We start from the raw sequence: 17,077 nt of genomic DNA on the forward strand, positions 1-17,077 counted from the left end.
TTTGTGGCTATTTTGATCTTTGAAAACTGGATTTGTGAAAAGCGTAATGAGTCTTGACATTCTGGGGTTCCCAGGTCTTGGAAACTATGTATGTAACAGTGATTTGTCACATGTGTCCTTAGCTAAGTGGCACAAAGCTGCCAAAAACAAACTGATAAAGTCTCCAGAAAGTATCAAGGAGTGTCAGCAGTCACTCACTGTGCATAGTCCAAAAGAAAAAAAAGCCAGGCATGTTGCAATACTGTTACAGGATGTGAGTTCCGGAACCATTCATTTTTAACCTTCTATTATCCGTCTGTCTCTCTCCCCCTTTCTCTCCACATCTGTTCCTCCCGCTCTCTTCTCCTGTCCCTTCTCCACCTGCTTCTCTCCGCAGCTGATGACGTTTGGCTTCTTCCTGTGTCTGGATGCCTTCCTTTATGTCTTCACTCTGCTTCCTCTGAGAGTGCTGCTGGCCCTCATCAAGCTGATCACACTGCCCTGCTGTGGACTCAGGTGAGAACACAGACACACACAGACACACACAGACACACACAGACGCACACACACGCACACACACGCACACACACACACACACAGACAGACACACACAGACACGCAGACACACACGCAGACACACACGCAGACACACACGCAGACACACACGCAGACACACACACAGACAGACAGACAGACACACAGACACACACACACAGACAGACACACACAGAGACACACACACAGAGACACACACACAGAGACACACACACATACACACACACACACACACACACGCAGACACACACACACACACACGCGCGCAGACACACACACGCAGACACACACACACAGACACACACACACGCGCAGACACACACACGCGCAGACACACACACGCGCAGACACACACGCGCAGACACACACGCACAGACACACACACACAGACAGACACACACAGACACACACAGACACACACACACAGACACACACACACACAGACACACACACACAGACACACACACACACACAGACACACACACACAGACACACACACACAGACACACACACACACACAGACAGACAGACACACACACACAGACACACACAGACAGACACACAGACAGACACACAGACAGACACACACAGACAGACACACACAGACAGACACACACAGACAGACACACACAGACAGACACACACAGACAGACACACACAGACAGACGCACACACAGACACACACAGACAACCTACGCCCCTTGTGACATTCACACTGATTATGACATGTGACGGTGCAAGGATGGATTGGATACACACATGCTCACCTCCATACGTGCGTACACATACATCACATGCTGTACATACAGCACCGCATTAAATCCCATGGGTCATGCAATTTCTGGAATATCATGGATTTTCATAAAAAGTTTTTCCAGTCATGGAATTTTACCATTTTGCATGTACACTGTGGAATGTCGTGGAATTTTCTTAGCAGTTGTGTAGAAGCAAAAGCATTTTTGTTCGGTGTATAACATTGTTTCTTACTGGTTATACTGGAACGCTATGCCAGAGATGGTTAGAATGCTATGTGGCTCGGCATTGGCTCTAGGGGTGAAGATAATCTTGAGTTTTCACACTTTAAAAAAACTGTTCAACGTCACTTCTTTTTACGGATTTTTTTTTTTGAGGGGGGAATGGGATGGGGGTGGGGCGGGGATGGTCATGGAAAATCATGGAATTTTATATCTGAATTAGAGTGGGAACCCTGTAAATGGTAAAAAAAGCAGAGGCCCTCAAGCGGATGGTGGGCCATCGTATTGCTGAGAGCATTGGTCCCCAATTTATGTGGCATGCCACGCATCTCTGGTAATGTTAAATGTTTTGTTGGACTGAGCATGCTTGAATGGATTTTTGAAAGTTAACAAGTATTTTTTTATGTTCTATTTTTGTATTGTACTGTTTTGTACATGGGAGATAATGGCTACGTTTACATGACTATTTTAATTCCAAATTAACTCTCTTTTTAATTCTGAATAAAGCTTAATTCCGCTTTGAAAACGTCATGTAAACACTTGAATGAATGAAAGTGAAAGATCAAAGCAAAATCGATGGAACTATTTAATTCTGAATGATTAATTCTGAATTAAAAACGTCATGTAAACATAGCAATTGATGCACACATTACAGTGCTCTCTTGCGTGTCTACCTTGACACGAGGGGGGTAACACACACACACTGGACACATACGCCGACTCCTTGGCACATACAGGAACACCCAACTCCACATGCTCACGTCGACAGTAATCCAGTACATGCAGCCAAGAAGATTACAGTCATACACACATAACATTCCATTTATAGGTCTGTGACTGTGCTACTGCTACCCCCACACTATAGAGTGAGCCCCACAGCCTGAGCCCTTTAAAAGGGCGCTGTGTGAAGCAGATGTGGTCCCTAAATGCTGTCAGTTGTCAACGTTCACCTTTATTTCACCTCTGAAATCATTCGGATTTGTGTTTTAACTGTCCGACTTAGTCCCAGGGCATGCACACTACATGACCCTACTGCAGAAAGAGCAGGTACTGCAGCCCATGCACAGGAGCTGCTCTGCCAACCAAATGCTTTGAAGTAATGAAAGCTGACCCATGGCGCACACACACACACACACACACACACACACACACACGCACGCACGCACGCACGCACGCACACACACACACACACACACACACACACACACACACCACAGTGCTCCAGAGTTGGCTGGCATCACTAGAACCACGTGCCTTGACCCGGTGCCTGTTAGCCAGGCACCTGCACTGTTGGCTAGCACAAGCTTCACACTAACATGAAAAAGCAATTTGATACAAAGGTCCCTTAATAGTTCACTGTACAGTGCTATAAAAAGGTTGCTCTCTCTCTCGTTGACACACATGCATAGAGGCACACATAGAGGACACATGCCGTAGAGGTGGTGACAAAGGGGTCAGTTGTCCTGGGCCCAGGGTGAGAGAGAGGGCCCAGAGGTGGGTTTTCATTACATTGGATGTATTTTAAATGCCTTTGTCCTCCTGGGCCTGGTCAAAGCTGTCAGCGACCCTGAACACGTGCACACACATGCTCATACACTTAACACATGCTCACAGCTGTCTGGCCCGGGCCTCACATGCTCCTCTCGTGCGGCACAGTTGCCATTGGTGCTCCCACCTCAAGACAGCCTTCTGGGCATGGCAAGTTTTCTTGGTGAAGAGTGCACCACCGCAAATCGGTTTGATGCTGGCTGCCCTGCAGCCCGAGTTTGATGTATGTTATGTTTTTTACACTATCGGACATGGGGCCTATACTACAAAGCGGGTTCAGGAGTAAACCAGGTTAAGTTAAAAGGTAAATCATCTAATAGAAGAAAATGAGGACTCCAGGCTCTTCTATTAGATGATTTACCTCTTAACTTAACCTGGTTTACTCCTGAACCTGCTTTGTACAGTAGTGTAGGCCCCTGGAAACCGAACTGTCAATTTATGTTATAGTTATAGTGGGTGGATTCCAATTTGCGGACTTCAGTCCTCCCTTGCTCACTTGCCTGCTTGTGACCTCACCATGACGTCACCGACAACAGAAAATGTATTCAATATCTTGTAAAAGCACAATTATAATGTCCTTTCCTCATTTGCAATCGGGATGGTGGATGAAGAACAGTCCCCCAGAAATTGTTGTGGCTAGGCTGACTGCGCAAAACGTAATTGTTTTGGAGGCGGGGCATCAACAAAATGCGAGGCCACAAGCACAAGTGGAGGATGGAAGTCTGCATATTGGAATGCACCCCTGGTGTCTCCTCTTTCTGACAGCGTCCACAGACTTCCTCTTAAAGGGACAGTTTGGTCAATTTCAACATGCAGTTGTATTGCTCACGCTACCCTTGACCTGTCAGTACCTGGTGATGCCACATTTTTCGGCTCAGCCCTTTCCGAGATATGAGCAATTCTAATGGGGGCAGCGTTTGTTTACATTTTTAAAAAATGAAACATAGGCCAACTCCAAATATTTTCCCAAAAGGTACTGCTGTTTGCTAGTTGTCTGCTGATGTTTTATAACCTTTTGGATGTTTTTGGGAATAAATAAAAATGTTTTTTTGAAATGTAAACAAAGAGCTGCCCCCATTACAATGACCAGGATCTCGGAAACGGCTGAAGAAGAAGAAAAAAAAAATCTCAGGCACTGACAAGTCCAGGGTAGTGTGAGCATTACAACTGCATGTTGAAATTGACCAAACTGTCCCTTTAAGGCGTGCTTGCTATGCCTGATCTGCATTTGTTTGTTGTTGTTGTTCTCTAATTTAGCCACTAGATGGAGCCGCTGCCCTGGTAATTAGCGTGCTGGCTGGCGCAATATGCCACAGGTTGGCCAGGTGGCAGAAAACCTTACAGCTGATCCCAGCTCAACGTTTTGATTTCTGCTTCTGCTGACAGATTGGCAGCTAAGCTCTTCTTGGCATGGTTGTGTGCGAGGGTATTTGGTGGAAATGCGAGCGGTGTGTGTATGAAGCTAATCATGCCTCTCTGGGTTCGCTCCTGTCCACAGCCCTGCTGGACATGCACAGCTAGCCTGCCTAGGTAAAATCATGAGGATGTTAAAAATATATATCAATTTAACTCTCACGCTGTGGAAATTAAACAACATGCACTGACTGTACACTAAAGATTGTTTGAAAGAGTGATGGGTGTCATCTGACAACAACACAAAACTGTGATGGTAATACTACTGACACACCAGTGTACTTGTGTGCAAAATGTCTGTACAAAGTTCACTCAATAACCTCAAGGTTGACCCTCACTGAAGCACATTGCGCATGTCACACTTATAGTAAAAAAGTTGCAAACATGGCCAACATGGGTAGAAAAATATCTCCATTTTGCTAACAAGTGTATACAACACACAATAGTTAAGCCCAATAGTTAAGCATTCCAAAGCATTCTAAAGGTTATGTGTGTAACTACATGGGTAATAATAACAACAGAAAATAGACACATGCATTAGCAGCAAAAACCAAAGTAGTCATTGTCTCTGTCTCTGCCTGTGTGTCTGTCTCTCTCCCCATGTTTGTGTGTCTCTCTCCAGTGGGTCGCGTATCCTGCAGCCTGCTCAGGTGTGTGACGTGTTGAAGGGCGTGATCATGGTGCTGTGCTACTCCATGATGCACTACGTGGACTACTCCATGATGTACCACATGATCCGGGGCCAGTCCGTCATCAAGCTCTACATCATCTACAACATGCTGGAGGTACAGCACTGGAACAGATACAGCCGCCTGCATCGCACCTCACATTTAACTCACCTGATGCCAATGACCAGGGCTCTAAATTAATAATAATAATAATAATATTATTATTATTATTAAGTTATTGTTTAAAGTGCAGTATCACCATACAACATGGTCTCAAAACACTGTAATTAGTTAAATTAACTTTTTTTTATCACCTGCCAACATGACTAGTAGACGTAAATCTTACTAGCCAAACACACACTTACTAATGGGTCAAAGTGGACCCTGTCGTGGCCTTTTACCAGCCAAACTGAGTTTTCACCACCATTTGGCCGGTTGGCTGGTGTTCATTTAGAAACCTGCCAATGACCCTTAAGTGCATCATTTCAGATCCTAACCTTCAATACCAATGGCGCTTAAGTGCGTTTTTTTTTTTGTGGTGTGGTGTTGACATAGGCAAGGAATTCAATTGTGTGTATTGAAACACCCAAAATGCTCTGCCTCTGTCAAATGTCACTATTGGGTATGATTCAAAGATGAATGGCATCCAATGAGTTAAGAGTCAGTTGATGAAAAGGCACTCAGGTTAAAGAGTTACCCAGTGATTAGAGCCATCACATGATCAAAGTTTTTATTTGCCTTTGTGAAAAGGTCAAGTAGTAGTGCAGAAACAGTGCCACTAAGTGGCGACATGGAGAGCAGCACCCGCTAGTTAAAAATAGCCAAAACAAAGTCACTACTATGAATTGACTGTACAAACGGGCAGTTTGTCTACTTAGTATCCCTAACCTGTCATTGTCCATCTCTGTTTGTCTGCAAGGTGGCCGATCGCCTGTTCTCATCCTTCGGTCAGGACATTCTAGACGCCCTGTACTGGACGGCCACAGAGCCTAAGGAGAGGAAGAGGGCGCACATCGGGGTCATCCCTCACTTCCTCATGGCTGTGCTGTATGTGTGTATCCTTCCACCCAATGTCTAGCAAAGTTCAACGCTTGGCTTGAAAAAGAAGAAGAAAGAATTAATCTGAGGTACACTGCGAAAACATATATTAGATGTAAGGGTAAAAACTTGTCCTGGTCAGATCTCACGCACATCCAATTCCTTTTAGCCGGGTGAAGGGTCAAAGCGTAAAGTTCATGTAGGGTAAGGGAGAAGTGCACACCGTTGAGCTCCCTTTTTAATCCAATTTTATTTCTGTGATGTTTCTGGCCACCACGGCCCCTCCTCAGACTGCAGAAGGACGGTGGTGGCCTGAGACGTCACACAAATAAAAATGGAGAGACATAACGAACGTAATACTTCATCATTAGGGACTGATGTGTTATTATGGGTGCCTGTATTTGAACACCTGGCTGCATGTACCTTTTCAGATATTGTAGTGATTAGAGCTGGATTTGAACACTCTGGTGTGCATTTGGTAAATTCGACCACATACAGCAAAAGAAAGGAAGATTTGTTCCCAGGTGATTTTGTGTTAATTTGCTGTGGGTGTAAGGAAGTGCATTTGCACAGCGTGGGCAGTGGGAATGTGCATCTGGGATGGTTAGTTGCTTGTTTTTGTTTTCCTGAGCGTGTCTCCGCAGTCCTGCATGCCATCCTCATCATGGTGCAGGCCACCACCCTCAATGTGGCATTCAACTCCCACAACAAGTCCCTACTCACCATCATGATGTCCAACAACGTGAGTACACAGAAACACCCAGAACACACACACACGCGCGCACACACACACACACACACACACACACACACGCACACACACACACACACACACACACACACACACAAGCCCACTTTCAAGACGTACGCAATTGCACACATAATTTCTCCAAAACTCAAAATCGATAAAAATAACTTTGTCAAACCAGGTGCTGTACAGTATCACTTCTCCTTGAAACTTGATGTGTTACTTAGGACCCCCAGAGTGTGTAGTGCTGATTCTATCTACCGCATCTAGCAATTATCACCCTTTAGATGCAGCAAGATTGGTGGTGTTAATTAACTAACATCCCCTACTGTGTTGAAAAAATCTTGAGCACTGGAGTTACACCAGTAAGGGCAACAATCTTGTTCTATAGTCTGCGCTATCCAAAGATGTTTCTGTCTATATTTGTTAATAAATCATGAAATAATAACTATGCTTAGACCAGCTCTCACAGTCCCACTTTCTAAAGTCCCAAGTTAAAAATTTTACTTAATCCCATTGGCCATTAAACATGTAAGGATTTGAGCGTGTCTGTCTCCCTCTCTCTGTATAGTTTGTGGAGATTAAAGGGAGTGTGTTCAAGAAATTCGAGAAGAACAACCTGTTTCAGATGTCTAACAGCGGTAAGTCTCCCGTGGGCTTATCCACGCCCACAGGTCTTTGCACACCACGCACCCACTTTCTCTCTCCCAATCCTCTCTCTCTATTCCACCAGCCCTCCCTTCTTCCCACACTGGAGAAGATAAGTCAGGAAGTGTGTTTTTCTCAGACACACACCTTTTTTTATTGCTGTTGGTTCAGCAGTGGAACAGAAAGTAGATGACAGAAGTTCCCCTCAACTATTGCTTAAAAAATGTACTTGTATGTTATATACCAACAAACATTCAGTTCAACATTTGTCTGTTGCATCTGAATTATGTTTGGTGAATTTCAATGGCTGTGTTTTCCTTTGTAGATATCAAGGAAAGGTTCACCAACTATGTCCTGTTGCTGATTGTATGTCTAAGGAACATGGAACAGTTTTCCTGGAACCCAGGTACCTTATCTAATTAATATAGGATCAGGCCAATGACTGTCAGTGTTTCCCTCAAAACTGCCATTAGTCAAGGTGGTGGAGGGTTAACCAGAATCAGACGTGTTGTGACTGTTGTCATAAGAAAATCTATGCTGTGCAGGTTCATATGGAATAATATAAACATCTAAAAGTATGCCGTTTTTGGTGAAGCAACTTTAGACATTACATTCACAACGCTTTATACGGTTCCACGCATCTTTGTCAAGGGACTTACTTAGTCAAGCTGGTAGGTGGTGTTGTCAGAATGGGTCGCATTTTTTTGGACACTCCATTCCATTGCTTTGCATGCACGTGTTACTTCACATAGGAATCACCCTTACACAGCTTTTGATATGTACAAAGTATAAGCACAATATTGTCAGTGGGGTAAAAATATTTTATTGATAATGATCTATACAATACATGCATATCTACAAACATACTGTACCTACAGCATGCATATCTATGCAACAATAGACCTACAGTCATTCGATCCAGTAATTACTTTATCGGCCTTGGGGAAAAATATTTATAAATACCATATGTAATATACGGGTTGCAAACCTAGACATATTTTTGTTGCGTTTGCTGGGGTAATTCAAATTATGGCAGCTGGGTGGCAGGCATTTCATATGCACATGGAACTGAATCAGCAGTTCAAGCAAAGATTTTCTAGGTTCTGCCTTTTCACCATCTCATCTAATGTCGTTTTAAAGACGTTATCGCTGATTTAGTCAGACAATCAATATTGTAATTATTTACATTGTTAGTTAATGTTGTTAAGAGTCTTATTGTACTAAATATTATAATATCCATGTGCCTTGTGTTGGCTTTCTGTTTTTCATAATGGTGTTGCTTCCTTCAGATCACCTGTGGGTTCTGTTCCCCGACGTCTGCATGGTCATTGCCTCTGAGATGGCGGTGGATGTGGTCAAGCATGCTTTCATCACCAAGTTCAATGACATCACAGCTGACGTAAGTATCTCTGGGGACTGGTGTCAGTGGTCACAGGTTGTTGTTGTTGTGCCAGGGATGCACAGCTACCTCTCGTCCTTCTCTCCCACACTCTCAGAGTGCGTTACAATATGCGGCCTTGCCTCTTCCACTTGTGCTTGTTTCCTCGCCCCGCCTCCTGGCTTCTCCTCCGTGGACAAAACGATAAAGTTTCCCAGCTGTCAGCCTAGCCACAACAACTTTTGAGGGACTGTTTTTCATTCACCATTCCAATTGCAAATGAGAAAAAGAGTTTGCAATTGAGCTTTTGCAAGATATTGAAATGTAATGCTGTTGTCAGTGATGTCATGACATATTACTTCCTGGTACGAGGAGATGAGCACAAGTGGAGGAGGCAAGGCTGCATATTGTAACGCACTCTCATTCTGTCTGTTTTCTGCCACTTTTAGCCGAACCTGACACTAGGTCAGAGACATTAAAGGGTGGTCCCAGACAACAACTTCCTATTGTGTTTGCCCTATTTAGCGTCATCTCACACTCACTTTTTTTTCCTCCCTTGTTGTCAGTCTCACGCTTTCCCTTTCATTCCATGTCATTGATCTTTGCACATAAACAGACATGCCCTCCTCCTCCCTTTATTTAAACCAGTGGTGTGGTGTCAAACTCAAATTTCACTGCGGGCCGAAATCAAAATCTGGGATGAAGTCGTGGGCCAAATTCAATATTTATTCAAAAACTGCACTGAACCTGTTCATACAGTACACATGCTTAGTGCTTAAAGTTAGGCAAATAATACATTCCCATCGTATATATTTACAGGGCCTACTACTTCAATGTGCTAGCATGTGCTGTTACACTGTCTGGACCCACTCACAAGTCTTGTGATGCACAAATGTTTGCCCTCAATTCATATTCTCTATATATATATTAATGTTGTACGTGGGTCAGCTCTAATTCACATTTGAAATGATCTCGGGGCCAAATAAAATGGCTCTGCATGTCAAATTTGGCTCCTCCGGGCCTGAGTTATGGCATCCCTGATTTAAACCATGCCACAACAAAAGCAGCCCCTGGTCTTGAAAGAACGCCTTGACCAAAAGGGAGCAGGCCATCCCCCAGGTGCCGCTTGTTAAAGGTCTTCCCCATTCTCACGTTGTCTAGAGTGACCAGGGCTGCTTCACTGACCTAAATCTGCCTGAAGGGCATCAGCCGAGAGGATTTTGGATTTCACACCTGCCACACACCACTCTACCACACCCTGAGCAGAACGGAACGGCCAAACAAACAACTCCTCCTCCTGCGCTGTGCCGCCTATAGCCCAACCTCTTCTGTACCCCTACCTATCCCAGTCTGTCCAACTTGGCTGTACAGTATCCTGGTGTTTCCGCTTCCCCTGATGGACTTGTTTTGCCCTACTTTGACAACCTGTCTCCTAAAACTTCCGTGATTTAAAAAAAATAAAATTTGGTCACGCCACGCAAATGGCAGCCCACCGGCTGTTATTGGGTAGCTCAGCTGCTTATAAACAGGTCCAGGGCTCTAAATTAACACCAGCCAACTGGCCAAATGCTGGTGAAATTTCAGTTTGGCTGGTAGAAAAGACCAACTTACCAGCCACTTTGACCCATTAGTGAGTGAGTGTGTGTTTGGCTAGTAAAAATTAACATCTACTAGCCATTTTGGCTGGTGGTGAAAAAAGTTAATTTAGAGCCCTGAACAGGTCTCAAGGTCTAACATTACTCCTCCAGAGCCCCAAGTTACTGCTCGCGTCTCGAGCTGGGACAAAAGAGCCCTACTTGGCCGGCCGGCCGGCTAGCTTACTGGAGTGGCTGAGCAGCCAGAGTAGCCGCGGGCTACAAGCTGAAACCTCAGAAAGCACAGCGCAGCGCAGTGCAGTGCATGGGGTCTAAATGGTCAAGCAGGCCATGAAAGCCTGCTCTATGTGCCCTTTTGGTACACACACACACACACACACACACACACACACACACACACACACACACACACACACACACACACACACACACACACACACACACACACACACACACGTTTTGGCAAAGAATAGGCTCGCAGCAGGGTGCTGGTCTGTAGATGCGCTTGAGACTATAAATCTGGGCCAGGGGCCGGGGCAGGGGCCTGTGTGTGTCTGTGTGTGTCTGTGTGTCTGTGTATGCACGCACACACACACAGGAACGTTTGGCAGATTAGTGTTGGTGATATCTGTGGGTGATTAGCCCAGTAGGATGTGGTGTTTCAGTGGCTTACTGGCACTGGGATTTGTGTCTGCTCACGCACGTATGCTAACGCACCCAAACCTACAACATAGCACACTGTACACGTATTTGTTCGTACATACAGTGTACAGTTATGCATACACAAATGCATGTATACACATAGATTCTGTCACATAAATTCATCATACATTATGCTTATGTTCCCTTGCTCTCTCATTCTCTCTCTCTCTCTCTCTCTCTCTCTCTCTCTTTCTTTCTTTCTTTCTTTCTTTCTTTCTTTCTTTCTTTCTTTCTTTCTTTCTTTCTTTCTTTCTTTCTTTCTCTCGCTCTCGCTCTCGCTCTCGCTCTCGCTCTCTCGCTCTCGCGCTCTCGCTCTCGCTCTCTCTCGCTCTGACCCACCCTGTCATTTATGCCCTGCCTCTCACTCTTACTTGTGCACTCTCTTTTCTCTCCCCCTTCTGTATTCCATTGCCATTGACTTGCCTCAACAATGACCAAGTAACCTAGTCCTGACGGAAGACAGAGGCAATCATTCTAGCCCTGTATCACGTTCAAGAAGTTGTTTGTTGCTGTTGTAGTGTTCTATGGTCAAGGTGTCATTTCACTGGTACGAAGGGGCATAAATCTACTTCATCTATTTACATGCTCAGATGTTCCAACACTTAAAGGGGGAATACTGTGCTTATACTTAACTTTTTAAACATATTTGTATTGGCTTTGTGCCTTCATTGAAGATGGAGACCGTGACGAAAGACAGGACGTAAGTGGGAGAGAGTGATGGAGTAAGAGACCCACAGGCTGGAATCAACCCTGACTCACTGTAGGCCAGGGGTGGGGAACCTCTGTTTCCATGGCCGTTTGCGGCCCTTGAGGCCGTTTTATCCGGCCCCCGATATAGTTTTAGTGTTATGCAGCTTCCCGTGAAATATGACATATTTTGTAAGGGTGTTGTAAAATTTAGAAAATACATTTGCAATACAATTAAGTTATATTCAGGGGACCTAGAGAAGTTGGGTTCTGTTTTAAAGCTAGCTGCCTTCTATATATGCATTAAAGTGCAGGAAGAAATCCTGGTTTGTGTTCGTAATACGGCCCTCAGAGGACCTTTACGGCCCTCGGATGAATTTGAAGTGGCCTCTTGAATGAAAAGGGTTCCCCACCCCTGCTGTAAGCAATGTGCTCATGTGTGGAATACTGTAATAGTGCAATATACCACAGCACCCTCACAGTACACCTTTAAAGGGACACTGTGCAAGACTTTTAGTTGCGTATTTCCAGAATTCATGCTACCCATTCACTAATGTGACCTTTTTCATGACTACTTACCACCACCATCAAATTCTAAGTATTCATTATGACTGGGAAAATTGCACTTTTCATACATTAAATAATAATAATAATAATAATAATAATAATAATACTTTCGTTTTATATAGCGCCTTTCAAAACACCCAAGGACGTTTCACAGAGTGTTGTGTTGGAAAGTGTGAGTGTGTGAGCGCGTCAGTGTGTGGGATCTTCTCCATGGATCTTCTCCATGGTCCGCCATTTTGAATTTCCAGAAATAGACATTTTTAGCTGCAAAAATGACTGTACTTGGGCCATACTAGAACATATTAGTTCATTACTTAGTAAACTTTCATGAAAAGATCAAATTTGGTAATGGGTAACCCAGTTTCAATGAGCAGCATAGTTGCAGTACCTTTTTTTGACCATTTCCTGCACATGGTACCTTTTAATGTATGCCAATCCCAACAGCACCCCCCACAGTACACCTTTAATGTATCCCAATCCCAATCAATGGTTACCAAGTCACTGGGGACACTGGAGTCAAACGTCCTGTACCTGAACTGTGCGCACACTCTGTGGTGGGTGGACAAAGCCCTTACGTAATGTTGCACGACCCCCCCCTTTCAGCCCCCCTTCATCGTCCAGGATGAGATTAACCCCTTTCGGGCCAGGAGTGTCAAACTCAATTTCTAGCTCGTGCTGATGAATGAGGATCCATAGGTCTTAAGAGAAACTTGCTCACTGACTTGCTCTTTCAGGTCTGCAAGGGGTTATTAAAGGAAGGAATACTACTCGGGGTCAAGAGACTTTTTTTTTCAGTGGAATTATGAAGAGTAAAGCTGCGTGTACATCAAAAGCGACTTACGCTGCCTGAGTAGCTGAGGTAGCTGTAGAGGTTTAGTCACGATGTCGCTTTATTCCGTGACATTGAGCCTGTTTACATGACCACAATAGATTGGGTTATTGGGATAAACAGGTTCTTGGAGTAAACTGTTTATTAGAGGTGCACCGAAAATTTGGCCACAGAAAATATCCGGCCGAAAACGCAAAAATAGACACTTTCGGTTTTCGGCCGAAAGCAAATTGAGTGGCCGAATCGGAGGCTGAATAGAAAAGGAATTGAAAATGGGCATTAATTACACTCATTTCAGTTCTACTCTAACATTTGAACACATTTATTTTGTGTAAAGATTTATTGTAAGCCGTAGATGTAAGCAATATTTAAAAATAGTGAAAAATCTAACTTGACAACTTTTAACTGAGTTGTAATATTCGGTTTTGGTATTCGGCCAAGTGATTAATTATTATTCGGTTTCAGTTTCGGCCACAAATTTTCATTTCGGTGCACCTCTACTGTTTATTGATGTTACATGCAGTCTGTCGGTTGCATGTGTTCCACTCAAGTACCTGACACTAACCAGGAATTCAAAGCTTGTGATTGGCTACTCACTATTCTAGAATGTTAATAACCCGATAATGATATGAACCTTCCGATTGGTTTTCGCCGAACTGCATCATAGCTCATCACCATAATATTAGCTTAACTTTAATCTCTGGAATTCGCTGTGGTCACTCAGGTTGCTTAAGTCCTAACAAATTTGCTTTGGTGGCTTTAGTCGCTGACCCTTCATAGAGAAATAAGGACTTAAAGGGACACTGTGCAGGAAATGGTCAACAAAGGTACTGCAACTATGCTGCTCATTGAAACTGGGCTGCCTATTGCCAAATTTGTCCTTTTCATGAAAGTTTACTAAGTAATAAACAAATATTTTCTAGTATGGTCCAAGTAGAGTCATTTTTGCAGCTAAAAATGGCTATTTTTGGAAATTCAAAATGGCGGACCATGGAGAAGATCCCCCTTTTCATGTATGACAAGTGCGATTTTTCCAGTCATAATGAATACTTAAAATGTTATGGTGGTGGTAAGTATTCATGAAAAAGGTAACATTAGTGAATGGGCAGCATGAATTCTGGAAATAAACCACTGAAAATCTCACACAGTGTCCCTTTAAGGCTGATTGTCTTATGCACTGACTGTATTGCCGAATGGCCAAATTGACTGCCTCCATGTTGGTCCTGTGTCATACAGTGCGTATTGTCACATGTAGTCATTCAGTGTCATACCAAGAGTTGTGCACAGTGACACTCCTATGACTGCGCCAATTGATATGCATGCACACAACGCACGCATTCTGTGTATGGATGGTCCATGTTTTTGATCCGGCTCGTGTTGAGAAGCTTGCCGAGTTCATGTGTCGGCGCCGGCTTGCGGTGATTGAGCTACAATACGTTCTGAGCCATATCGATGTCATGCCTACAGAGGCGGCCATGGTTCATCTGGCGTGACTCACAGCATGTAGGCTGGTTCTCCCAATAAGGGAGACTCACACACACACACACACACACACACACACACACACACACACACACACACACACACACACACACACACACACACACACACACACACACACACACACACACACAGGGCGATAACACTGTGAGTCAAATTAAGGGCTTGAATTTTTCATTTGAAATGTATTGGTTCTTTTGTTACAGTGGAAAAATCAGGCCAGAGGATCCCCAGACACTGTGTAAAGATCCCCACAGTATAGAGAGGGAGCGAAAGCACAGAAAGGGGAGGGAGGGGAGGAGGTGGGTTGAATGGGTTGGGGGTTGGGGGTAGATGGCTTGTATGGTGTAGTGTGTGCCCACCTCCCAGAAGATCATCTTGTACTGTCTGTGGCTCACTTTGTTCTCCTTAAAGCCCCCAAAATGTCACAGTACTTCGAGCTTCCCCTTCAAAGGTCCCGCCTCTCTTCTTGAGGTCATTCAAGCAGCCCGGTGCTCTGGACTGACTCCCAACCTTGCTTGCTTGTCACCACACACACACACACACACACACACACACACACACACACACACACACACACACACACACACACACACACACACACACACACACACTTGCACTTTCACTGGCATGCTCAAAATGTCATGCAAAGGTACATTATGTACACATGTGGCTGTGCCCATATTTGTGTCCATCTGTTGGGCGATGTATAATGTGTGTGTGTGTGTGTGTGTGTGTGCGCGTGTGTGTGTGCGCGTGTGTGTGCGCGTGTGTGTGTGTGTGTGCGTGTGTGTGTGTGTGTGTGTGTGTGTGTGTGTGTGTGTGTGTTGCAGGTCTACAGTGAATACAGGGCCAGCCTGGCCTTTGACCTCGTCAGCAGTAGGCAGAAAAATGTGAGTGACCCCATTGTTGTTTTCCTGGTTCATCTCCTGTATTACGGTAATCCATCCCCCCCCCCTTCTGCTCTGCCATTCAGACCGCCTACCCCCCCCTAAAGGAATTGCAAGAGAAATTCTGAGGGGGTGTTATCATATTATAAATGCTGTCTGTAATTATTATCTATGCTGTCTGATGTCTGGGACTTAAAAGGAAAGAAGCTTATGTGCAAGTGGATTATGAAGAGTCTTGTGCAATGTATGTTGATTTGTTTTTTGTGTGTAATACACTGTATATATGTGTGTGTGCGTGTGTGTGTGTGTGTGTGTGTGTGCGTGTGTGTGTGTGTGCGTGTGTGTGTGTGTGTGTGTGCGTGTGTGCGTGTGTGCGTGTGCGTGTGTGTGTGTGTGTGTGTCCTAGGCCTACACAGACTACAGTGACAGCGTGTCCAGGAGAATGGGGTTCATCCCTCTGCCATTGGCATTACTGGTATGTCATGACCCTTATGGCTGAGTAGCTAGATGGGACGCGGGGGGGGTTTCAGGATTTGACATATCTGAAACAGCTGTGTCCCAGTTCATGAATACATAGATTTGTGTGCGTTTCATTATTAATATTGTTATGCCACATGAAAGTGGCCAATGTTGCTGCAGCAAGGTGATGGTGTGCAATGGTATTTTACAGCTCATCCGAGTCGTGACCAGTTCAGTGAAGATCCAGGGAGCCTTGTCGTACGTGTGCGTGCTGCTCTTCTACCTGGGGTAAGATTTTAATAGTGTGTGCTTGCATGCGCACATAAGTGTCTTAATTTACGTACTTTGTTGCCTAAATACCAGTAATGGAGTGGTATAGATTTCAATATTAACGGCTAATGCTGTGATAATATCCCTTCATTGATGCACACTATCTAATGCCTGTAAGAGCAATGTATTGAATGGACTGTAGAGCTGTGTTGAAAAAATCGATTTAATAGATTTAAATCGATTCGTACATTAATTTCCGATAATCGATTCGTCCGTCCAAAGATCAATTTTTAAAAAATAATTATTTATTGTTATTATTATTAATTTCCCCCACGGTTAACCTTTTCATCAGTCTTCCAGCCATCAGTAACTACAAAATGCTTGTAAGATTTGCTGTGTACAGTAATGTCGATATAATACTAGATTTAATATGTTGCTTCTCTAGTCATGAAATGAATGAAACAGCTCAAATAGCTTACCTACATTTTTAATAACATTAACTCCCGGATCGAATCAAAATCGGATCGAATCGGAAATCAGATCGAAATCAGATCCAATCGTATTGAATTGGAGCAAATAGGGGGGAAAAAACGATTCTGAAATTTGAAAATCGGAATCGAATCGATTCT

The 17,077-nt window shown here is 44.1% G+C and overlaps 1 protein-coding gene across 1 annotated transcript in view; it reads left to right on the plus strand.

Moving 5' to 3' along the window:
* tapt1b (transmembrane anterior posterior transformation 1b) overlaps window positions 1–17,077 on the plus strand; it is a 35,147-nt gene that overhangs the window by 10,601 nt on the left and 7,469 nt on the right. The window contains exons 3-12 of the mRNA XM_063193001.1: window positions 377–495; window positions 5,092–5,254; window positions 6,057–6,192; window positions 6,820–6,917; window positions 7,495–7,564; window positions 7,897–7,977; window positions 8,861–8,970; window positions 15,663–15,722; window positions 16,126–16,194; window positions 16,390–16,466. Of these exons, the coding sequence (XP_063049071.1) occupies window positions 377–495; window positions 5,092–5,254; window positions 6,057–6,192; window positions 6,820–6,917; window positions 7,495–7,564; window positions 7,897–7,977; window positions 8,861–8,970; window positions 15,663–15,722; window positions 16,126–16,194; window positions 16,390–16,466 (983 nt within the window). The remainder of the gene's footprint in view (window positions 1–376; window positions 496–5,091; window positions 5,255–6,056; window positions 6,193–6,819; window positions 6,918–7,494; window positions 7,565–7,896; window positions 7,978–8,860; window positions 8,971–15,662; window positions 15,723–16,125; window positions 16,195–16,389; window positions 16,467–17,077) is intronic.

This window comes from Engraulis encrasicolus, unplaced genomic scaffold (assembly GCF_034702125.1).
Source record: "Engraulis encrasicolus isolate BLACKSEA-1 unplaced genomic scaffold, IST_EnEncr_1.0 scaffold_27_np1212, whole genome shotgun sequence".
Lineage (NCBI taxonomy): Eukaryota > Metazoa > Chordata > Actinopteri > Clupeiformes > Engraulidae > Engraulis > Engraulis encrasicolus.